Here is a 26,496-nt window from a genome sequence, read left to right on the forward strand (position 1 = left end):
TCCAAATGCGAACAGATGTGCGTAGAGTCTGAAAGGAATGTGGGTGCTCTCGTTTAAGGCAGAGGATGTTAAGTTTATTGAGAAGGTCAGCCAAGAGGGCAGGTTCTGGGAGAACCACAAGGGGATGGGGCACATTAAAGCCACTGAGCAGCAGAAAGGGGTGAGGTTGCTGCCCAGTAAGCTTGACAAAGTCTGCCCTGGTGACACTGAATGACGGGGGGATGTAACTGGTACAAAAGGAAAAGGTCAGGTGAGGAAGGAAAATGCGGACTGCAACACAAGCCAGATAGTCAGGGAGATGGGTTGAGTATGAACATCCTGGATGAACAGCATGACTCCCCTATGAGATGGAATGCCCTCCTTGGCGGGGAAGGTCAAAGCAGACCATGAAGAAATGCAAGAGCTCAATGTGTTCATGAGGACAGAATTTTGTTTCCTGGAGTCAGAGAACACGTGGACACTGCAATTCTAAGAGAACCATAAGTCCTCTTTGTTGGATCTAAGGCTGTGAACATTCCATTGGAGGAGACCCATGACAGGGAAAGGGGAGCAGGGAAAAAATGAAGGGGTGTCATCTCGGTGGCTGACAAGTGCCAGCCTTAGAAAACTCACTGCTATAGGATGCAGAAGCTGGAGGATCCCGCTCCATGAGATCTACAGAAGCATCAGCATTCTCCTTCTGTTGGTCTATCGAGGCCATGGTAGAAAAATTGTTGGCGGTGCACACCAGTGACATGGAGGTCGGCCGGACGAGTGTATCATGTGGCGACACCATTGAAGAGGATCTCCGAGCCGATGAAAGAGAACACCATTTGCCTTTGTTTGACTTCTTGAAACCTCTGCGGTTGGCAGAGGAAGACTCAGATGTGTGTTGGCTGGAGGGACATAGGAAGTTTTCATGGGAGTATTCCATCTGTCCTTCCCACTCTGCCGGTTGTGTACCAGGTAACTTTGACCCCTGAGGTGAAAGTTTGGTGGCTTGTTGCAGGATTGGAGGAGGAGACGGGGATGCTACCATGACACTGGGTGATTTAACAACTGCAGCGCTGAATTTGAGGTCATATGTCTGTGTGGCCATGTCTTTCATGGAGCAAGATGTAGCAAGAATAGTACTATACATGCTAGTTGGTAGAACACAGGGTTTGCAACTAACCAATAATTTGCAAGTAACCAGGTGAGGCACTTTTCCGTTAACCAGACAGCCCGCTCATCAAGATACACAGGACAATCTCTAAAGGAGGGAGAAGGAGGTGGGCAATTACCCTTGTGAGTATCCCTACACATTTGGCTGGGTGTCGACAGGACATTCAAGTGTGGTTGAAATGGTGACACTTGTGACAGTGCATCGGGTTCGGAATGTACGGTTGGACTGTGATAACTTCATAACCTGCTTTGATCTTTGACAGGAGCACCACTCTATCAAAAGTGAGAAAAAGAGTGCATGTGGGCACTAAGGATGCATCTACCAATCACTTGATGGATTACAATGACACACTGATCAGAGAGGTACATTTGGATTTCTGCCTCAGTCAGACCATCAAGCAGCCTAGTGCAAATAACACCACAGGAAGAATTCAGCGTTCAATGGACCTCGACGAAAACAGGATAGCCACGGAGGAGCGAAGCAGCAAGCAGCTGTTGTGCTTGAGAATCTGAAGTAGTCTCCAGAAGCAAAGTGCCATTTCATAAATGAGAGCAAGATTTCACAGGGCTAGCAAGTGCATCAAAACCATTCTGAATAATAAACAGATTTACTGTAGTAAAGGACTGACCATCTTCAGTACTTGAAATCACAAGGAACCATGGTGCAGCTGGGAGGGTCTTTGAATCATTAGCCTCATTCTGTTTATGTTTGGTAGACAATGACTGTGAAAAAGAGATTGGCTCATTGCAAAAAATCCCCCATGATTGTCAGTGTGTCTGATGGCACACTCCTTCCAACTGTGACCCCCCCCCCCCCCCAATCCCACCCACCTTCGTTGATTGTTCACACCTCAGGTCACACCTCCTGAACAGCCCAGAAGGCTCAATCAACAGTTCTGGAAGATAGCAGCTCAGGTAGTCACCGCTCCCTGGGCCTGGCCCTTACCAGGGGGTACATGCAAACCTTACGTGTCAACTTGGGGTAGGGAATTATGTGTTACCTAGTTACGCATCAGACATGTGGCTGGCCTTCAGGAATACACAGGAAGGAAGAAGAAAAAGAGGAACCTCAAACGCTGAAGTGGAAGAAGGGTAGGAGAGAGGGAACAAAAATAGAAACAAAAACACGAAAAAACAGTGGAGAGACTGTTCTGACATCGGTGACTGAATATACAGAACACATTTGCAATGACGTGCCAGACATGCTCCACAACAGAGGGAAACACCAATAGCAAGAGGATAGACATGCAGCACAGAAGGGAAAGACGCTGCAGAGGCTGCGGCCTCCTGGTAGCCAAGCACAAACTCGCCAAAGAGCGGTGAGCCCCCTACAGGCTCGGACATGGATGCATTCACATGTCTCTGAGTGGAGAGCAAAAATGGGAACCGGCCACCAGCTGTCTCCTTATTCCTTAGTGACGGGTATGAGTTGCTGCCCAATGTTCATAAAATATATGAATGAATAAAGGGAGCTTCATCTGTTGCGCAAAGTCTGGACAAGTGCAGAAGGTGGGCAAGTTGTTCATTGGCAGCTCCAACACTGGACAGGTAATGGAGCCTCTCAGTGGATAGGAGGCAGGTCGGAAAAGAAGACCAGTACACACTCAGTACATCTGCCAGGAGGTCTCATCCAAATTGTGGAGGAGGTTCTGCTGGTGGCTACTGAACATACTGTCTGCAATCAACAGCAAATTGCAACCCATGTCAACACGAATGATGCACGTTGCTTGCCGCTTGGGTTCTGAGGCCAACATAGGTACCTTTAATCAGTTAGTTGGATTGCTGAAGGCTGCTAATATTGCATGTGGGTACAAGCAATGTTCAATATTTGCAGCATCTTATCCACCATCAACCATCATCGTCATCTTGCTTGGAGGCAAGAGTAAGGTCTAAACCAGAGGCTCAGATGGTTCTGCAATGGATCTTGGTTGCAAATTACTCAACCTCCACTATCAGGTGGAGAAATGTAGTCACCTCCTCCCCCTCAATAGGCCAGGTGTGTACTAAACACAGGAAGTAGTTTCTCAGGTAACAGAGTACATGTGGCACAAACATCGGGGGCTTTTAGATTTGAGGAACCCATCCCTGAGGTCACTGCCTGCGGAAACTGTACATCAGCCACATTTCTCTTATAGAACTTTTATCCTTGGAGATTTGAAAGAGAAAATGTCAACATGGTACTAGTAAACTGCAGGAGTTGTAAGATCCAGAATTACTAGTATTAGGAAAAGAAAGTTGGCTGAAACTGGAAGTGAATAGCAGTGGAATCAAAAATTCAAACTGGAATGTATATCACAAGGATAGGTTACACAACAATGGTGACATGTATATATCGCTGAAAAGAATTTAATATCTTGCGAGGTTACTATGGATTCCAAATGTGGGTGAAATTAATTAGGGCCTACCAAAAGTAAGGGTCTGTGTCAAATTCCACAAGGGACTATGATAGACAATAATGACTAACTTTCAATAGAATGAATGAAATCCAGAAAACATGATGCTATTAAATGCAATGAAATTATATAAAACTGCAGAAACATTAAATGAAAGACCCATATCTGCACTAGACTTTCCATGTCTTACATATGACAACATGTTGAGGGTTATAAATCATATTTAATAACAGTTAACACAGTACAGTGTTCAATATTTCTAAACAACAACAACAACAACAGATTGGGTCACAATGAATAGAATACATATTATTTTATTATTATTATTTATTACTATTATTACTATTATTATTATTATTATTATTATTATTATCTTCACATTACTTTGATGATACATTGCAATATAAACTGGAAAAATACATCAGAATTATTGTACTTACTGGGTCTGTAAACATTGCTCTCAGATGAGAAGCAAAGGCCAAGAATGCAAAAGTCTGAAATATAATCATATTGACTGTGCTGTACAGAGGGTATGGACTTGGAACCATAATAACCATCACAACAACAAACTCTGCATACAGTATCAGTAGCCATGTCAGAATAGCACAAATGATACCACAAATATCCTGAAAAACAAGTAAGAAAAATGGTCATGTATTACACAGTAATCATCACTCAGCAAAAGTGGGTAAAACATATGAGATAATGCTCTTTAGCAGGGCAAAAACCATGCAGAAGAAATATTTATTCTATGCCAGAATGTTACAAGTGCTCATAACAAAATTTTTGGACACATACGTGCAGCCTAGAGAGATGGGGAAGAGGTCACATTCACTTGAAAATGAAACAACTGATGAGAGATTCTACATATGCATATCAGAACTGGTACATTCACAGTTTTTTTATGAACACAGAGGTTATACAGCATTTTTGGCTACATAAAATTCTCTCTTTGTCTGTTTCACCTTTTCTACAAGATATTCTTCTCCTTAGTTACAAATGTAATTCTCTCCCCCCTAAAGTTCTCTACTCTGCACACATCTCTCTCTCTCTCTCTCTCTCTCTCTCTCTCTCTCTCTCTCTCTCTCTCTCACACACACACACACACACACACACACACACACACACACACACACACAGTTGGGGGTTGCATACTTTAGAAATCACGGCACTGCCATTACGTTGGTTTTATTTCAGTTTCCTTTCTTTCAGGTGCAGTTCCACGAGTATGACTCCGATAATTGTGGCACTATGGTTGCTTCCTACTTCTCGACTCAACATATCTTACTGAAGTATGCAGGAGTGTAATGCTAGTTGTGATTTAATAAAGTTGATTGCACAATCTTGTGTTGTAAAGTAGCACTGACAAAATCACCTACTCTTGGGATCAGATGGTCTCAAATAAAGCTGTGTTTTGTGAGACTGCAGAGGGTGTAAGAAAAAAAAATTAGGTGTTGGTGTATACCCTGCAACTGTGCTCAATTAGAAGAAGAGTGATGTCTGGAATAAGTTCAATGCAATAGTCCATGCGTCGGACAAAAAGACTTACAAATTTCGACCAACACAAACAAAAGGGTTATATTCTTGAAACTTCCTGGCAGATTAAAACTGTGTGCCCGACCGAGACTCGAACTCGGGACCTTTGCCTTTCGCGGGCAAGTGCTCTACCAACTGAGCTACCGAAGCACGACTCACGCCCGGTACCCACAGCTTTACTTCTGCCAGTATCTCGTCTCCTACCTTCCAAACTTTACAGAAGCTCTCCTGCGAACCTTACAGAACTAGCACTCCTGAAAGAAAGGATATTGCGGAGACATGGCTTAGCCACAGCCTGGGGGATGTTTCCAGAATGAGATTTTCACTCTGCAGCGGAGTGTGCGCTGATATGAAACTTCGTGGCATGTTTTAATCTGCCAGGAAGTTTCATATCAGCGCACACTCCGCTGCAGAGTGAAAATCTCATTCTGGAAACATCCCCCAGGCTGTGGCTAAGCCATGTCTCCGCAATGTCCTTTCTTTCAGGAGTGCTAGTTCTGCAAGGTTCGCAGGAGACCTTCTGTAAAGTTTGGAAGGTAGGAGACGAGGTACTGGCAGAAGTAAAGCTGTGGGTACCGGGCGTGAGTCGTGCTTCAGTAGCTCAGTTGCCCGCGAAAGGCAAAGGTCCCGAGTTCGAGTCTCGGTCGGGCACACAGTTTTAATCTGCCAGGAAGTTTCACATCAGCGCACACTCCGCTGCAGAGTGAAAATCTCATTCTGGGTTATATTCTTATTTATTTCACCTTTGCTATGAGAAAAGATATGTACTCCATCAAAAGAAAACTAGGCACAGAGGGATGTCAATGTTGTGTCCCTGTGACTAAAAAGTGTGCTATTCTGTATTCTTTCAGTCATGGCTACTTGCGCTTATGGGCTAATAGCAAGCTGTGTAGCTTATCATTCATTTCTGGAACTTTTTTGATGGCAGCTGTAAATTTATTTTAATAATTAATCAAAATTGAGAAAATACACTTCAACCTCCTATCCTGTTTTCTATTACTGTCATTGCAGACTCTGTAACATGTTGGACCTGTATGTATGTCTACATAATTATTAGATATCCTCTGACAAATACACACACACACACACACACACACACACAAAGTTGGGGGTGAGATTGTTTCAGGTGAGGTGGGTAGAAGGAGAGAGAAGCGGGACTCAAGATGAGGAGTTGGGAGTTGATTTGGAGTTGGAACGGCTGCTTATATCGGGTACAGGGTTATGCATTGGTGAGGTTCCTGTTGATTCTCTCAATAGGTATGGCAGGCATGGCCTTCACCTCAACAGGAAAGGGAAGCGTAAACTGGCTGGGAAGATAGCAGGAAAGTTAAAGGGGGCGGGGGGCGGGGGGTGTGGGGGGTGGGGGCAGGGGGTGGGGGGGGGTGGGGACACTGTCATGAGTGATAAAATAGCAGTGGTTATAGGGTTCAGAAAAACCTTTTTTTATTATTTTTATTATTATCAGAGGACAGAAAGAAACCAAGTTTTAAGAGAGGTTAGAGGTTTAAGAGAGGTTAGGATTTAGACAAACCTTCAGTTTGAGAAAGATACCAAAAAACATAATTCTAGCTTATTACATCATCATAAACAACTGTTGGCTAAGAATGTTCAACAATCAAGAGAAATTTCAACTCTACTCAATTTTTAACTCAGTCAATGTGAAATATCAGCTATCTTTATTGCATCAAAGTATTTGAGGACAGAAATAAAATTAATGAATTAATTATCTGCATAGATAAATTAGAGTCCTCAAACCCAGCTGACATAATCTGCCTCTTTGAACATCATATGACCACTGGTATAGAACTTTTAAGTGTTACAGGATTTAGGTTAGCATCTCACTTTTGTAGAGCAGAAATGGAGAAAGGAGGAGTTGCCACATTCATCAGGAACTGTCATAAATTTAAGAACATAGACATTCATAAATTTTGCCTAGAACAGCATGTGGAAGCATGTGCAAAAGAAGTAGAATTTCATAAAAAATAATTAAGTGTATATTGGGCACCTGCAGGTAACTTTAATCTGTTCATAAACCATCTTGAAGCAGTACTGGCCCATTTAACAACCAAAAACAAAGAAATAGTGGTTGCTGGTGACTTCAATGCAGATTTCCTTAAAGACTCTCCCAATAAGAACTCATTTCAGTTAGTAACACTATCATTCAACTTAATTCCCACTGTATAGTTCCCAACTAAGGTAGCCAATTGCTCACTGATAATATCTTTATAGAAAAGCCCACTGCTTGAATACTGCTCAGCAGTGTGGGATCCATACCAGATAGGGTTGATAGAATAGATAGAGAAGATCCAATGGAGAGCAGCGCGCTTCGTTACAGGATCATTTAGTAATCGCGAAAGTGTTACGGAGATGACAGATAAATTCCAGTGGAAGACTCTGCAGGAGAGACGCTCAGTAGCTCGGTACGGGCTTTCGTTAAAGTTTCGAGAACATACCTTCACCGAAGAGTCAAGCAGTATATTGCTCCCTCCTACGAATATCTCGCGAAGAGACTATGAGGATAAAATCAGAGAGATTAGAGCCCACACAGAAGCATACCGACAATCCTTCTTTCCACAAAAAATACGAGACTGGAATAGAAGGGAGAACCGATAGGGGTACTCAAGGTACCCTCCGCCACACACAGTCAGGTGGCTTGCGGAGTATGGATGTAGATGTAGATGAACAAAATTATATTACAAAACCAATAGTCAATGGCCTCTCAGACCGTGATATGCAGTTTCTTCTGTTAAATGTTAATACTGAACAGGATATAAAATCTGTTAAATATGAACTCAAGAGGGTAATCAATAAGTCAAAAATTGATTATTTTAGGACACTCCTCACAGACATTCACTGGAGTGATGTTTACTGTTCTCATGGCATGAATGAAAAATATAACACTTTTGCTAATAAAGTGCTTACCTTATTTGAACACTGTTTTCTCCCAAAACTAACCAAGGTTAGAGTAAAGTCTACAAAGAAGCCATGAATTGCTCAAGGAAGAGAGGTATCTTGTAAAACAAAGAGAAAACTGTATCTGTCAATCCGAAACAGTTCTGCTGTTGATGCTATAGCACATTACAAGAAATACTGCAAAATATTAAAGACTGTAATATGGACATCAAAGTAAATATATTACAAGGAAAATATAGTCACATCAGATAACAAAATAAAGACAATATGGGATATAGTGAAGGAGGATATTGGTAGAACCAGACATGAAGAGAGGCAAACAGCATTAAGAGTAATGATACATTGGTGACAGATATGTATAGTGTTGCAAAACTTTTTAACAAACATTTTATAACTGCCACTGAAAAGATGAAGTTGTCAGGTTCTGTAGATGCTGCCATGGGATACCTCAGACCAGACATTTCAAGTAACTTCCATAACATGAATTTGATCCTCACTACCCCAGCAAAAGTAATGTCCATCATAAAATCTTTAAAATCAAAAACATCTGGTGGGTATGATGAAATATCAACAAAATTAATTAAAGAATGTGCTTCTGAGTTAAATAACACATTAAGCTAGCTGTGTTTATCAGTGGAATATTTCCTGTACGGTTGAAATATGCTGAAGTTAAGCAACTGTTTAAGAAGGGAGATAAAGAAATAGTGTCAAATTTCCATCCAATTTCACTTTTGCCAGCATTCTCAAAAATTTTAGAAAAGGTAATGTACAATTGGCATTATAACCATCTTATCACAAATAACATACTGTCAAAGTTACAGTTCAAATTTCTCAAGTGTTCTGATATTGAGAAGACTATCTACACTTAGAGTGAAAGTGTACTTAATTCATTAGACAAAAAATTGCAGGCAACTGGTATATTTTGTGATCTGTTAAAGGCACTTGACTGTGTAAATCACAATATCCTTTTAAGTAAATTAGAACATTATGGTGTAACAGGAAATGCTGCAAACGGTTCAAATCTTATATCTTTGGCAGGAAACAAAGGGTGTTATTAGGAAAGAGACATGTATTAAGCTATCAGACATCATCCAACTGGGAACTAATTACATGTGAGGTCCCACAAGGTTACATCGTAGGGCCCTCACTTTTTCTTGTGTATATCAATGACCTTTACCAGTAACATTACCAGACGCCAAGTTTATTTTGTTTGCCGATGATACAAACATTGCAATAAATAGCAAATCAAGAGTAGTCTTAGAAAGACTGGCCAGTAAAATATTTGTTGACATTAATCACTGGTTTCTAGACAATTCTTTGTCGCCAAACTTCTAAGAAACACACTACATGCAATTCAGAACTTGTAAGGGGTGTCCCACGAGTATATGCCTAACATATGATGACAAGCAGATAGAAGAAGTGGACAGTGTTAAATTCTTGGGATTACAGCTTGATAATAAATACAACTGGGAGGAGCACACCACAGAACTGATGAGGTATCTAAACAAACCTCTATTTGCAATGCGAATTCTGTCAGACATAGGGGATATAAAAATGAAAAAGCTGGCATACTATTCTTACTTTCACTCCATAATGTCATATGGGATTACTTTTTGGGGTAATTCATCAAGCCAAGCTAAAGTTTTCCGGGCACAGAAATGTGCAATAAGAGTTATATGTGGTGTGAACTCAAGAACATCCTGCAGAGGCCTGTTAGGGAACTAGGGTTACTACCGTATTTACTCAAATCTAAGCCGCACCTGAAAAATGAGACTCGAAATCAAGGAAAAAAAAATTTCCAGAATCTAAGCCGCACCTGAAATTTGAGACTCGAAATTCAAGGGAGAGAAAAGTTTTAGGCCGCATCTCCAAATCGAAACAAAGTTGGTCAATTGTAATATGAGACACAATTTAGGTTGAATGAATGACGATACAGCTACAGTAGTTTGGTTCGAGTCATAAGCTTAGCAGTTAAGCTTTACCAGGTAGCCATTGCTATGCGTCAGGCCCGTATTTACACGGGTACCCTTCCTTTTTCACGTGCTTCGTCTGGATTGAATTGATTGTTTATTTTCCTTTGATCTAATAAGTGCTGTTCTCTTTGTTATAGGTGTTTACATCACTCTAAGCTGAAAATGCATTATTGTACTGTGTCATGCATTGTTTGTTGCATTCATAATGTGTGTTTACGACCTGTCGCCGCTCGTGGCATGGCTTCTTTCGTGCGCGCCACCGCCGCTTACGATAAAAAAAGAGAGGAATTGTCTCATTAGCGAAACAATGGCAAGAGACTGCTATTTGTTGTTACTTACACTGCTGCTTTCTTTGATAATGATCAACAAGAACCAAATAATACACTGCGTACGATAGAAGATGTTCTGAACAAGAGTTTAGTTAAAATTTTTCGCCGTTTGAAAATCTTTGCAGACGCCTCTTTTGTACATTACATTCTGCACAGAAATTAGAGTCATCTTAGATTTAAAAATCTAGTCAATTGCCGTGCTTCATTTCTGACTGTATCACTATTAGGCATAAGAATAATACGAATACAAACACAACATGATATGTATATTCTTTCGCGTTTGCTGTTGTCTCACACTAGTTTCGTAGTTTATTAGGCAGACAGGATTTAAATGAGATAGCAGCAAACATGAAAAAATACATGGCAAAATGTTTATATTCGTATTATTCTTATGGTGAAGAGAATACTGCATGTGATTCTCAATTCATAAAAGCTCCTATTAGCAACCATCTCTGCTCACAGGTAGGAAAAAACTCAGAACGTAGAGTTGGCCATATTGACAAACATCCCAAACAGTCTTGCCAGTCGGATTTTCATAGTACATTGAAATGCTGCTACATTCGAAGATAAACAATACGGAATTTGTATTTACTTCGTTGGATAATGTATGAAAATGCAGTGATCGAAACTCGGGGCGGAGAAAAAAGCCCGTCTTCCATCTTTTTTTTCAATTTATTTACTGACTCAGAGGTTTTGGCGCCAGTATTTATCTTTGTGCCTGCAAAGCATGCCTGTGTAGCGCTGCATATATTCAACGGCAGAAGTTAGTTGTGGTGGCACCTACCAACATTTTTCAAAACTTCCGCTTACTTTGCACTCGATTCTAAACAGCAGGCGGTTTTTTGGATTACAAAAACCAGAAAAAAAGTGCGGCTTGGATTCGAGTAAATACGGTAACTACTGCTTCCCATTATATGTATTCCTTTATGAAATTTGTCATTAAAAATATATCACTTTTTCAAACCAACAGCTCAGTTCATAGAATCAATACTAGAAATAAGAATAATCTTCACAAGGATTTAAACTCACTCACTCTTGTACAAGAAGATATGCATTACTCAGAAATACACATTTTCAATAGCTTGCCAGCGGCCATGAAAATCTTACCAACCAATGAAATTCAGTTTAAGAGAAGCCTAGAGGATTTATTGTTGGCCAACTCCTTCTACTCCATTGATGGATTCCTCAGTAGAACCAACTGGTGTGTGTGTGTGTGCGTGTGTGTGTGTGTGTGTGTGTGTGTGTAACTTCTGCACCATTTCAGTGCAGTAATGTGTTCTTTGTAATTAAGTATTGTAGTAGTTCTATTATATGTTTATTAGCTTATAAATAAAAAAAACATTTTATTTTTATTTTAAATTCAGTGCATTAATGTGATCTTAGTAAATGAGTGTTGTAAAATGATCCTTTCATACAGTGTTCATAAAAAAAAAATTATGATCATTCCACTTGGGACCTGTGGAAGGTACATTAGCTTATTTGTTTTAGTTGTAAATATTTGTCATGTATTATTGTTTTTCTGACACGTTCCACATCCTGGAGGGCCTCCTCACTACGGATCAATTGGAATGAAAGTAAATCTAGTCTAATCTAGCTAGTGGCTCAGAGGGAGGTAGCAGACTTGCTGGCTAGAAATGCGGGAAGAGGGGTGGCAGGTACAAATGCTAGGCACATGGTACAAGGGTATCAGAACCGGAAAGGTGCAGCACATGGCGATGATGAAGACACATTGATTAGGAGGAGCTGTCAGGATAGAGGAAGGGGAAACTGTTGGGTAGAGTGTGTGGGGGAAAATGAGTTAACAGAGATTAAGGCCCAGAAGGGAATGGGAGCAAAGGATGTGTTGCAAGGATAACTCCCTTCTACATAGTTCAGGAAAGCTGATGCTGAAGGGAAGGATCCAGATGGCACAAACTATGAAGCAGCCATTGAACTTGAACACGCTGCACCACTGGGTTTAATTTAGGAGTAAAGGAGACCACTCACTAAACAGCAGAAGCGTTGACTTGTCATCAGGCCAATACAAATGAGAATGAAAACTTGCTAACTTTGGGATGAATCCTTTGTCATGCTAAAGTGACAACACACACACACACACACACACACACACACACACACACACACACACACACAAGCTCCGGTACCTGTCTATCACGTGCCTACCCTGCCACTCCACCGTCGTTTTCCCAGCCAGCAACCCTGCTGTCTCCCTCCGTGCTTCTAGCTAGCCACTCTCAAACCCTCATCCTGCCACCCACCTCTTTCCCCTCTATCTGTTCCACCCAACATAACCCCCAACCTAATCCACCTGCTGAAATGTAATCCTGGCATTATGTGTTCACCTGGCACAATGTGGGGCCAAAGGTGTGTGAGTGTGTTTTGTGTGTATATTTGCACTCTAGCTTCACAAAGGATTTATACCAAACCTAGCATGTTTTCTTTCTCATTTGTGTGTGCCTAATGACAAGTCAATGATTCTGTTATTTGGTGAGTGGTCTCCTTTGCTCCTAAATTATTTACATTCAAACAAGACTTTCACATATAAACAGAACAATATTCACTGCAAACCACTTAGTCGTTGTATATACAGTCGTCATGTCCAACAGTTGCATATGTAGTGGCAATGCAGTCAGTCTTTGGTTACACTTGCAAACTAAAGGCAGAGGCATTTCTCTTGCTTTTGCCCATTAGTAAACGGATCATTTCCCTAAATCAAGCAAATTTGGTTCTCAGGAATGACGTCTCGCAGATTGCAAAGGCAGAGTTCTTGGTTGGTCTAACAACCGAGAGTTGTTCTCTGCATAAGTAGAAATTTTCTCAATATTGTGTTGTTGTTGTGGCCTTCAGTCCAATGATTGATTTAATTCAGTTCTCTATGCTCATCTGTCCTGTGGAAGTCCCTTCATCTCTGCGTAACAACTCCAACCTACATATATTTGAACTGTAGTCACATTCTCTCTCTCTCTCTCTCTCTCTCTCTCTCTCTCTCTCTCTCTCTCTCTCTCTCTCCCTCCCACCCCCCCCCCCCCCCACCCCCCCATCTTTATCTATCTATCTTTACCTCTCACTCCTCCTCTGCAATTTTTTGCGCACAGACATCCCTCTATTACTAAATTAGTTATTCCCAATGCCTCAGGATGTGTCCCATTAACATATTTCTTCCTTTATCCAAGTCATGCCATACAGTTCTTTTATATCCAGTTCAAACAATTGAAAATCCAAGATGGAATGTAACAACATTCCTGTAACCCTCCTGGCCTCAACCCGTCCTCACCCATCCAGCCCCTTCCCTGCTCCCATTCCAGCATTACACAGCTGTCATTCCACCACCACACCCAGTCTTTTTTATTTATTTTATTTTTTATTTATTTCTCTCTCTCTATTTCTCTCCTTTTCTGCTACTCCCCCCCCCCCTCCCCACCTCTCCCCTGCCGGTCACCCAACCTGCAGTACTTCACTCTCCACCGTCCCCACCATACTATCCCTCCCCCTCCCTGCCCCAACCTCCTCCTTTCTCCCACCGGGTCGCCACTCCCATCGTGCAGTGGTGCTGCTGCTCACAGTGTGGTTTCAGTTGCCTGAGACTGTAGTTGTGTAGTTGCATTTGCATGAGTGTGTGCACATGTACGTATGTCTATTGCTGACAAAGGCCGTTGGCCAAAAGCTTTAAGTGTGAAAATCTTTTTGTTGTGCCTATCTGCGACTCAGCATCTTCGCTACATGGTGAGTAGCAGATTTCTATCAGTTTGTCCAATAACTCTTCACTGGTTACTCTATCCACCCACCTGACCTTCAGCATTCTCCTGTAACACCACATTTCAAAACTTACTGTTTATTGTCCATGTGCTGCTTCCATATAAGCCTACACTCCACAGACTTTCGGAAAGGGCTTCCCAACACTTAAATTTACACTCAATGTTTACAAGTGTCTCTTCAGTTATTTTGCTGCCCAAATACCAAAACTCACCGGCTACTTTTAGTGCCTTATTTCCCGATCTTTTTCCCTCGGCCCATTACCCTTGCTTTATTTTTGCTGAAATTAACCTTATAATCTGCTTTTAGGGCACTACTCATTCCATTCCATTGACCTTCAAAGTTCTTTACTGCCTCTAACAAACCTCAAAGTTTTTGTTTCTTCTCACTGACTTTAATTTCCTTTTCAAAACAGTCTACGGTTTATTTTGTTGCTTGCTCGAAGTACAGATTGAGTACCATGGGGGACAGCCTAAAACTCTTGCTCAGTTCTTTCTCAGTTGCTGCTGCCCTGGACTTTATTCATGGTAACTTGAGTCAAAAACATTTTCAAAATCTACAAACACTCCAAATGTTTTCTTCTCATCAACCTATTTTCTAATGTAAGCTGTAAGATCAGTATAGCTTTGTGTATTCCTACATTTCTCCAGAACTCAAACCAGTCTTCTCTCTGGTTGGGTGCTACCAGTCATTCTACCTTTCTATAGATAATTCATAACAGTATTTTGCAACTATGACAAACTGATGTCTCAGGCAGCATCCGTCTTCTTTGGCAATGGGATTGTAGTAATAGTGGAAAATTATCTTGCTGCATAGTGCCGCTTATGAAATAAGTTTACGATACGCTATGTAGTCATAGTGTTGTTTATTCTTTGTTTTTACTTTTGGTCCCTGTGTGTAACCAGAGATGTATTTTATGTATTGTCTCTGTAGTTGTGCTTCGTAAATGTTGGAATAAATCTTGTCAAATAGCCAGCATTTAGTAGTCACCCCAATATGAAAGGAACGCACAACTTTAAAGTACAGGATATACTAGCTGCGCCCCCAGCCACAGAACGATACGCAACAATTAAAAGCACACTAATCAAATGCCTGTCATGGTCAGAGACCAAGAGACTTGGAGAAATTATTGTCCAAAAAAGAGCTCGGTGGTCGCACCCCTCGCAATTATCACATTGTCTGTGCACTTTGGCAAATAGTCAGTGAAGACATAATGAGGAGCACCTGGATGCCATGCCTGCCCACAAACACACAAGGGATACTTATGGTGTGTGCGGGAGGTTTGGATGTGCTAGCACAGATGGTTGACCATATGTAAGTATGAAACCTGTCGCACCATAACCAGAGAGTCCCACCACAACATCATTTGCATTGCTATCGGCACAACTGGCAGAGATTATAGCACAGGTCGTGGCTCTGCACCACGTACCAATTGACATCGGTGCCATAGCTCAACACGGGGTCGTAGCTGCTCACCATCAACCACAATGGTATGTTGGTACCACAGACAGTTTCGTATGGAGGCTAAGAAGAGTAACTCGCCATGAAAAAGAGGAAGCAATGACAAGGGCTCAGTTATAAAAGCAACTGATTCAACAGATAACAGGCATCACCTTTTCATCACCAAGCAATACACGAACAGCCTTTTGTGGTAGACACCACAGTAGACATGTCAGTTTATCTTGCCAAATGCCTACCTCACTGTAGTCATGATGACTGTCACCTTTTTGGTGCGAATGGCTTCATCATTGACATGTGAACAGGTGACATTAGCTCTCAATCTGGGTCTCCAACGTCGATTTGATCCTACATTGATTCAAATGGCAATTCATAGTCACCAACATTGTGCATCTGACATTAGGAGCAAACTTTTTGTCATACTTTTGACTATTTTCAGACCTCAGACGTCACCATCTTCTGGACACGACAACCAACCTAAGCAGCGATGGTCGATTTCATCACAGTGACTGCACCAGAATATGAACAGCAATGCGTGATTCACTGTGTGGTTTCACCGCCAGACACCACACTTGCTAGGTGGTAGCCTTTAAATCGGCCGCGGTCCGGTAGTATACGTCGGACCCGTGTGTCGCCACTGTCAGTGATTGCAGACCGAGCACCACCACACGGCAGGTCTAGAGAGACTTCCTAGCACTCGCCCCAGTTGTACAGCCGACTTTGCTAGCGATGGTTCACTGACAAATTACGCTCTCATTTGCCGAGACGATAGTTAGCATAGCCTTCAGCTACGTCATTTTCTACAACCTAGCAAGGCGCCATTATCATTTGCTATTTATCTTGTGATGCATGTACCGTCAGACCGATGTTCACCAATTATGGATTAAAGTTAAGTATTCCAGAAGCTCCGTACTTTTTTTACTAGACTCAACTCCTTTAACTGTTCCAGACCTCACGCCAGCCTGCGTGAGCTTAAACGCGTGCCTTTCGGCTATCTCATAGTGGCTTGGCTGTCTTGCCAAGTCACAACACACTGCATATTGCACTCCTTTGGCAGTATCCAGAGATTACACAGCAGTCATCCACAACAGCACCAGTGCAACACAATATGGTGCACAACACATTAACAATGCTCAACCCACCGATCCATGCACAACCACGGCATTTGAAATTGGATAAGTTTAAAGCAGACAAACAGGAGTTTGCCTTCATGCCAGCACAGGGAATCTGCTGACTATCTAGTAACAGCCAGTCTTTGCCTCTCCACATCAAGCCAAAGAAAATTAATGGAGGACATCCCTGTGACAATTATCGTTAACCCAACGTAAGGACTAATCCCTATCGATACCCTGTGCCCCACATTGAGGAATTCACACGTGACATATATGGTAAATGCATCTTCTCTGCCATAGATCTGGTGCGAGCTCACTATCAAACACCAGTCGCACTAGAGGACATCATCAAAACAGTAGTGTGTACTCCATTTGGACTTTCTGAATTTACCAGCATGCCATTTGGCCTATGCAACACTGCCCATACTTTTCAAAGGTTCATGGACGAAGTGACACATGACCTTGATGTCTGTTTTGTCAGTATTGACAATGTTTTAGTGATGTCCACATCAGAGACAGAGTACCTAGAGCATCTTCACCCACTTTTCGACCATCTTCATGGACATGGTTTGCTTATAAATCCAGTGAAGCGTGTTTATGGAGCAGCAGAGGTGCAGTTCCTGTGTCACACCATCAATGCCCAAGGAACATGGTCTCCACAAGAGAGCATCGAGATGATCTTTAATTACCCACAATCTTTAGCAGTATGTGAGTTCGATTTTTAGGTGGTACAAATTTTTATATGTGTTTCATTCGTAACCATGTCTTATTGGCAGCACCTTTAAATGAGTACCTATGAGGAATACATAAACCTGTGAGGAAGTGAAGTGGACTGATGGAATGCTAGTGGATTTTGCGAAACTGAAATCTGCTATCGCAGACACCACATTTTTGGCTCACCCAGTTCCACAAGCACCTCTCGCCCTCATGGTCGATCCCTCTACATCAGCAGACAATGCCATGTTGCAACAGTAGGCGAACTAGTGCTCGCAACCATTAGAATTTTACAGCAAGAAATTTTCGCAGGCACAACACCGATGGTCCACGCACATAGGAAGGCAAAAAGTATGTGGTATGCAGATAGAATAGCTAAGTCTCAGTATAAAATTAAAACCATATGGTCAGTCATAAAAGAAGTTGCTGGTCTGCAGAGACAGGTCGAGGATATAGAATCAGTGCGTAGTGGGAATGTCCATGTTACTGATAAGTCGCATTTATGTACAGCATTTAATAATCACTTTCTGAATATAGCAGGTGAACTAAATAGAAACCTAGTCCCAACAGGGAATCACATAGCGCTCTTAGAAAAAAGTGTTCCGAGACTGTTACGTGAAATGCTCCTCCACGATAGTGACAAGAGGGAGATTGAGTTAATAATTAAATCATTAAAGACCAAGAACTCTCATGGATATGACGGGGTATCTAGCAGAATACTGAAGTATTGTTCTATGTATGTTAGCCCAGTACTCAGCCATATCTGTAACTTTTCCTTTAGGAGTGGTTGGTTTCCTGACCGATTAAAGTACTCGGTAGTGAAGCCACTTTATAAAAAGGGAAACATTGATAATGTTGACAATTTTAGACCTATTTCTATGCCATCGGTGTTTGCTAAAGTTATCGAGAAGGTTGTATATACAAGGTTACTGGAGCATTTAAATTCACATAATTTGCTGTCAAATGTTCAGTTTGGTTTTAGAAATGGCTTAACAACTGAAAATGCTATATTCTCTTTTCTCTGCGAGGTTTTGGATGGATTAAGTAAAAGGTTGCGAACGCTAGGTGTTTTCTTTGATTTAATGAAGGCTTTTGACTGTGTTGACCACAAAATATTACTGCAGAAGTTGGACGATTATGGAGTAAGGGGAGTAGCTTACAATTGGTTCGCCTCTTACTTTAAGAACAGAAAGCAGAGGGTAATTCTCCGCAATATTGAGAGTGGTAGTGATGTTCAGTCCCACTGTGGCACTGTTAAGTGGGGCGTTCCCCAAGGGTCGGTGCTGGGGCCACTGCTGTTTCTTATTTATATAAATGATATGCCTTCTAGTATTACAGGTGATTCAAAAATATTTCTGTTTGCTGATGACACCAGCTTGATAGAGAAAGATCTTGTGTGTAATATTGAAACAGTAACAAATAATGGAGTTCATGAAATAAGTTCGTGGCTTGTGGAAAATAATTTGATGCTAAATCACAGTAAGACTCAGTTTTTACAGTTTCTAACTCACAATTCAACAAGAACCGATATTTTGATCAGACAGAATGGGCATATTATAAGCGAGACGGAACAGTTCAAGTTCCTAGGCGTTCAGATAGATAGTAAGCTGTTGTGGAAAGCCCATGTCCAGGATCTTGTTCAGAAACCAAATGCTGCTTTATTTCCCATTAGAACAGTATCTGAAATAAGTGACACTTCAACACAAAAAGTAGTCTACTTCGCATATTTTCATACGCTTATGTCGTATGGTATTATTTTTTGGGGTAATTCTTCTGATTCAAAAAGGGTGTTTTTGGATCAAAAACAGGCTGTTCGAGCTATATGTGGTGTAAGTTGGAGAACCTCTTGGCGACCCCTATTCAAAAATCTGGGAATTCTGACATTGCCCTCACAGTATATATTTTCTTTAATGTCGTTTGTTGTTAGCAATATTAGCTTATTCCCAAGAGTTAGCAGCTTTCACTCAGTTAATACTAGGCAGAAATCAAATCTGCATGTAGAATGCACTTCCTTGACTCTTGTGCAGAAAGGAGTGCAGTATTCTGCTGCATCCATTTTCAATAAGCTACCACAAGAACTCAAAAATCTTAGCAGTAGCCCAAACTCTTTTAAGTCTAAACTGAAGAGTTTCCTTATGGCTCACTCCTTCAATTCTGTCAAGGAGCTCGTGGAAGAGCTAAAAAATTAAGCAAATTCCAGTGTTACATTGTTGATTTTCTTCATTTAAATTTACTACTTGTCACCTGAATATGTTTTTCTATATTTCATTTTATCTGTTTCTAATATCGTGTTATAATTTCATGTATTGACTCGTTCCATGACCATGGAGATTTCTCCTGAATTTGGTCCCACAGCACAATAAATAAATAAATAAATAAAATAAACAACCGGGAGCTGCACGCTTCATACGACACTGTTAAGAAGATCTGATACAAACTTGAGGGACAACAATTCACCCTGTTTACGGACCAGAAACCTCTCATGTAAGCATTTGAAGAAAAATCTGACAAAGCCTCTCTGGTACCACGCGCCGCGTAATTTGAATCCACGCCAGATGTCATAGACGTCGAAGACCCTGCACCATCGCGCCTTAAGCTGTGTCAGCGCGTGCCTCCTGGCCCGCTTTTAGTGTGGGGGCACCACAGTGGAACATGTGGTCCCAGCGGCGAATAGCGGCGCCCCTGATAGCGTACTTAAACGCTGGCCACTCGCTCAGCCAGTTGGTCTAATCTCGCTTATGTCGGGTTACACCTCGCTTTGCGCTAGACTGCTTACTTCATGGTTCGTGTTTCCTTGTGACTCTGTTGTTCGGTCTTGTTGTATTTGTTCCGTCCTACATTGGTCGTGTCCGTCCTCTTCCGTTGTGTTGTTGTTCGCGGGCCTCTCCGCGGGTCCCGCCGGGCCTTCCATCTTTGCTACCCCGCGACTGTCCTGGTCGCAGTTACAACATTTTGGCGACGAGGTAAAAGGTGGTCGTTCTTGGTATGGAGGCGAAGTTGGTCTGTCTGCTGGAGCAACAGCAGCAGCTCATGCAGCAGCAGCTCATGCAGCAGCAGCAGCTCCAGTTAGACATCTTACAAAAGTCGCTGCAGTTGCTAACGGACAAAGTCGATGCCCGGGACGCGTTACCGCACCAGCTTCAGGATCCTCGAGTGTCCGATGCTTTCCCGCGTCCGTCGTTGTTTCCACCCTTTAATGACGCTAAAGAGGACTGTAAAACCTACTTACATAGGCTGAAACAACATTTCACGGCTTCTCAAGTCACAGACGACTCCTTGCAGCGGTCGTTGTTTTTGTCTTGGGCCTCTCCGAACACATTCTTTCTTCTCCGCAAATGGGCACCATTGTCCGATCCTGTGGCTCTCTCTTTCCAGGAGATCTGCCTTTTGCTGACAAACTATTATTCCCAACACTACCACTCAGTCGCCTCTCGGCTGGAGTTCCACCAGTACCATAAACAGCCTGGTCAATCGTATCGTTCCTGGGTCACGGACTTGCAGGGCTTCAGCCATCGATGCGATTTTACATGCACCAATCAGCGGTGTACGGCTTCGTATGCGGACACCCTCATCCGGGATGTGGTGGTTCAGCTGGCTCTAGATCCTGAGGTCCGTACTGCGGCGCTGAAACTCGACACCACTCCTTGGAAGACATTCTCCGCGTTGCCCACTCCTTAGGAATTGCTCAAGCGGCTAATGAGCGTCTTATGGCGCGACCGCAGGTGGCAGCGATCGCGGTGTCCTGGCGGGTTTCACCCTCGTGACGTCGACGTGGCCCGGCCGACAGTGGCTAGCGCCGTCTGGACTCTTCATGTTCCGACGTCTCTACGGCATCGGCACATTTGATCGCCCCTCGTTGCCGGTCGCGCGGCCCAATTCCGCCTTGCCCACAGTGCTTTACTGCCCATTCGCGGGCTGATTGTCCCCACCACTGGAAAACGCGCACGCTGTGTAACAAGGAGGGCCACATCCAATCGGTTTGTCGTAGTCGCTCGAGTCGATCCCGCCCTGCCCCTCCTGGGGCTCAAGATACCGTCCATGCTCTGCAATCGGTCATCCCACAGGATGACCCATCGGCGCAGAAGCTTTTCCTCACAGTCCGCATTTTCACAGAGGATGTCAGTTTTCAGGTCGACACTGGGGCCACCGTCTCCCTGATTAATATGGCGACCTATACACGGCTGGGCTCCCCTGCGTTGTCGCCTCCCTCTCGCCGTTTGGTCGCCTACGGAGACAGTTCCATTCCCCTTCGTGGGCAGTTCGTCGTCCAGGCGACACACAAGCATGGCCTGCGGCTCCTTACCCTCTTTGTCGTCGACCATCCGTCGGCTTCGAATATTTTTGGTCTGGATGCATTTCAACTGTTTGGCTTTTCAATTTCCAACGGAGTTAAGGTTGTTTCCACGGCTGTTCCCTTTCAGGACTTGGACGATCTGTGCTCCGCTTTTGTGTCGTCGTTTGCACCAGATCTCAGATGTGCTTCCAGCTTTCAGGCGCACATCACCCTCCGGCCGGATGCACAGCCTCACTTTTTCTGGGCCCGGCCCCTTCCGGTGGCCTTACGGCCAGCGGTCAAGCAGGAACTTGATCGGCTCTAGGCCGCTGGCATGCTAGAACCTGTCACCTATAGTGCATGGGCGACACTGCTGGTGGTCATACGGAAGCCCAATGGGTCCCTTCGGCTGTGTGGGGACTTCGGCATTACAGTCAATGCTCAGTCCCTCGTTGACACTTACCCCATTCCCCGGCACGAAGACCTTCTTGCCAAGCTTGCCGGGGGAGAGTATTTTTCCAAGATCGACCTGGCTGAGGCATACCACCAGTTGCCCTTGGATGCCGAATCTCAGAACATCATGGTTATCAACATGCCTTTCGGATTGTATAAGTACAACCGCCTTCCCTTTGGTGTCTCTTCGGCGCCAGCCATTTTCCAGCGACTCCTGGAGCAGCTTGCCCAGCCTATCCCTGCATGTGTGAATTATCAGGATGACATCTTGGTCACCGGGCGTTCCCGCCAGGAACATTTACAAAACCTCAGCACCTTATTTCACGCTCTGCAGTCTGGTGGTCTACGCTGTTGGCTGGACAAGTGTCGTTTTTTTCAACCGGAAGTGGAATACTTGTGCCACTGGCTTAGCAAAGATGGCATTCGCCCTTCGGGTCATAATGTCGCGGTCATTGAGGCCCTTCCTCGTCCCAAGGACTTATCGGAACTGCAGGTGTTTCTGGGCAAGGTTACTTATTACTTAAAGTTCTTGCCCCAGGCTGCCTCCGTTGCTCAACCCCTCAATCACTTGCGTCGCAAAGGGGTACCTTTTGTTTGGACTCCTGCCTGTGATCAGGCTTTTCTCCATTTAAAGGCAATGCTGAAGTCCACCCCTTACCTTACTCGCTTCTCTCTAGACCGCCCCTTGGTTGTGGCAGCAGATGCATTGGCATACAGCAATGGGGCCGTCCTCGCGCACCGGGATGCCGATGGCTCTGAACAGCCCATCGCTTATGCCTCTAAGACGTTGACCCCAACGCAACGGAACTACTCCCAAATTGAGAAGGAGGCCCTGGCGATCGTGTTCACTGTCCAAAAATTTCATTCCTATCTCTTTGGGGCAAAGTTCACCCTCCTGACGGACCATAAACCCTTGGTTACACTTTTTGGACCCCACTCTCACGTTCCCGAGCGGACGGCTCAACGTCTCCAGCACTGGGCATTGTTTTTACGTAATTACGCTTACACCATCCAGTATAAGCCCACCACCCACCATGCTAATCCGGACGCTTTGTCACGTCTCCCAGTGGGCCCCAATCCTGCCTTTGACTAACAGGAGGTCATCTGCTTTCACATTGATTCTGCCCGCCGGGATGTGCTGGACGGTCTTCCTCTTATGGCTGTTGACGTTGCTGCGGCTACCCGCCGCGACCCTGTCTTGTGGCAAGTTCTCAACTATGTGGTCCACGGGTGGCCATCCTATGTTACTCGTCAGATGCAGTCTGATTTCAGCCCCTGGCACCACCTGTCCCACAGGCTCTCTGTCGTCGATGATCTCCTTCTGTTGGGCACGGAGTCCTCGGAACCACCAAGGTGGTCAAATGAACTAATGCGTGACAAAGTTTGAATGCAGGCTACAAGGCTTATGCATATCAGTGCACCGCATGCCAGCACAATAAAATTATATGACATGCTCACGCATCGCTTGGCACATTTTTGCCACCCAATCAACATTTTGAGCATATACATTTGTATGTCATAGGACTTCTCCCACCATCTGAAGGGCTTACCTACTGTCTGACCGCAATCGATCAGTTCACACGTTGGCCACAGGTTTTTCCCATGGCAGACATCACAGCAGAGACTTTAGCTACCACCTTTTTCTGTGGGTGGGTTGCCCATATCGGTGTTCCCCTACGCGTCAGGACAGATCAAGGTAGATCATTCGACTCACATATGTTCAAGGCTCTCGCTTTGCTGCTTGGAGTAAAGATGATTAGAACCACTGTGTACCACCCAGTGGCAGATGGACTTGTGCAACAACTGCATCAAGAGTTAAAGGTGTCTTCGTGGTGTCACAACTCACAACGTTGGACCATGTCACTACCTATCATACTACTGGGCATCTGTGCAGCTGTAAAGGAGGATGTGGGAGCCAAGGTAGCTGAGATGGTGTATGGACAAACAATTCGTCTGCCAGGTGAATTTTTCAGCAGTACTCGTAGCGATGTGATCAAAGCCTCAGACTCTGTTATGAAATTGTGGTTGCACATATGGCAACTGTGCCTCATGGCACCGAGAGAACTACAGTCTCATCATCCATTTGTATTCCATGACCTGTCAAGATGCAAACAAGTTTTCATTCAGCACAACGCCATGCGCAAACCATTACAGCTACCTTATGAAGGACCCTACAATGTGCTCATTGAGGGCAAGAAACAATTCGAAGTGGATGTTGGCAGTAACCTCATGACAATTTCAGTTGACAGACTAAAGCCTAGTTACAACACCACTTCCACCAGCTGGGACAAGGCAACTGGACAAGCCAATACAAACATGTCAGCACAGCTTCCCATCCCACACCCGAGTGCAGGTGCCATGCAACCGAGGTTAACCAATTGCACTGGTGACACTGCAAGAAGCGGCACAACTGCAATGCAACCCAAGTGGTTACGCAGTCAGGATGTCGTGTGTAATTCAAGCAACAACATCGTTGACACTGGGGGAGGGGGTGTGGGATCCTGTAGTGATAGTGGAAAATTATCTTGCTGCAAAGTGCCGCTTGTCAAAGAAGTTTATGAGACATTATGTAGTCATAATATTGTTTATTCTTTTTTTTTATTTTGGTCGCTATGTGTAACAAGAAATGTTTCTTATGCATTGTCTCTGTAGCTGCGCTTCGTAAACGTTGGAATAAATCTTGTCAAATACCCAACAGGATTATTACACTCTTCTTGAAATCTGTCTTATGAATACTATGAGTGGGGAAGATATATCTATATATTAAGAGATATATGATAATCACAAGAGGTTCTGTCATACACTGCACTAAATTGACGTGTAGATTCACAGAAAGGGCAAATATTAAATTATTTTGGGCATTATTCTGAGCTCACAAAATAGAGAAGTTAGGCACAAAGGTTCACAGACATGTATGGACAGATCAGTAACTTATGGTATGTGTAGCAATAGTGGTGATTTCATTGGAATTTTTAATTTTTGAAAGTCAAAGTTTGTCATTTAGCCTAGACGTGTATCATTTTTTGGCGAGAACCCTGTGTTAGAACATATGACTAAAGGCAAGCTGGAGAAGACTTTGGCCATGGAAACAGACTTATTTATGACAATAGTGGATATAAACTGTAATGTTCCTGTGAAAACTTAAGTGTGCCTCTTTGACTCTTCAACTATACCATTGTCTGCAGCCATTTCTGAGGATGGTGCAAGGAACCAGTATGGAAATTAAGTGGGGAGTGTTAAGTGGTGTACAATTTACAGTTAGATTAGGAGTTTACCAGGGAGCAATCAAATAATTACACTACTGGCCATTAAAATTGCTACACCACAAAGATGACATGCTACAGATGCGAAATTTAACCCACAGGAAGAAGATGCTGTGATATGCAAATGATTACCTTTTCAGAGCATTCACACAAGGTTGGCGCTGGTGGCGACACCTACAACGTGCTGACATGAGGAGAGTTTCCAACCAATTTCTCACACACAAACAGCAGTTGACCGGCGCTGCCTGGTGAAACGTTGTTGTGAAGCCTCGTGTAAGGAGGACAAATGCGTACCATCATGTTTCTGACTTTGATACAGATCGGATTGTAACCTATTGCGATTACGGTTTATCGTATCGCGACATTGCTGCTCGCATTGGTCGAGATCCAATGACTGTTAGCAGAGTATGGAATCGGTGGGTTCAGGGGGGTAATACGGAATGCCGTGCTGGATCCCAACAGCCTCGTATCACTAGCAGTCGAGATGACAGGCATCTTATCCGCAGGCTGTAACGGATCGTGCAGCCACGTCTCAATCCCTGAATTAACAGATGGGGACGTTTGCAAGACAACAACCATCTGCACGATGTTTGCAGCAGCATGGACTATCAGCTCGGAGACCATGGCTGCGGTTACCCTTGACGCTGCATCACAGACAGGAGCGCCTGCAATGGTGTACTCAACCACGAATCTGGGTGCACAAATGGCAAAACATCATTTTTTCGGATGAATCCAGGTTCCGTTTACAGTATCATGATGGTCGCATCCGTGTTTGGCGACATCGCGGTGAACGCACTTTGGAAGCGTGTATTCATCATCGCCATACTGGCATATTACCAGGCGTGATGGTATGGGGTGCCACTGGTTACACTCCTCGGTCACCTCTTGTTCGCATTGACAGCACTTTGAACAGTGGAAGTAACATTTCAGATGTGTTACAACCCTTGGCTCTACCCTCCATTCGATCCCTGTGAAACGCTACATTTCAGTAGGATAACGCGCGACCGCATATTGCAGGTCCTGTATGGGCCTTTCTGGATACAGAAAATGTTCAACTGCTGCCCTGGCCAGCACATTCTCCAGATCTCTCAGCAACTGAAAACGTCTGGTCAATGGTGGACGAGCAATTGGCTCGTCACAATACGCCAGTCACTATTCTTGATGAACTGTGGTATCGTGTTGA

The 26,496-nt window shown here is 43.6% G+C and overlaps 1 protein-coding gene across 4 annotated transcripts in view; it reads right to left on the bottom strand.

The window, feature by feature from the left end:
* The window catches only part of LOC124612521 (palmitoyltransferase ZDHHC3), a 116,617-nt gene that overhangs the window by 61,010 nt on the left and 29,111 nt on the right, over positions 1-26,496 (bottom strand). For all 4 annotated transcript variants that reach the window (XM_047140780.1, XM_047140782.1, XM_047140781.1 and 1 more), the window contains exon 3: positions 3,977-4,162. In XM_047140780.1, coding sequence (XP_046996736.1) covers positions 3,977-4,162 — 186 coding nt within the window. The remainder of the gene's footprint in view (positions 1-3,976; positions 4,163-26,496) is intronic.

Source organism: Schistocerca americana, chromosome 4 (genome assembly GCF_021461395.2).
Source record: "Schistocerca americana isolate TAMUIC-IGC-003095 chromosome 4, iqSchAmer2.1, whole genome shotgun sequence".
In the NCBI taxonomy this organism is placed as follows: domain Eukaryota; kingdom Metazoa; phylum Arthropoda; class Insecta; order Orthoptera; family Acrididae; genus Schistocerca; species Schistocerca americana.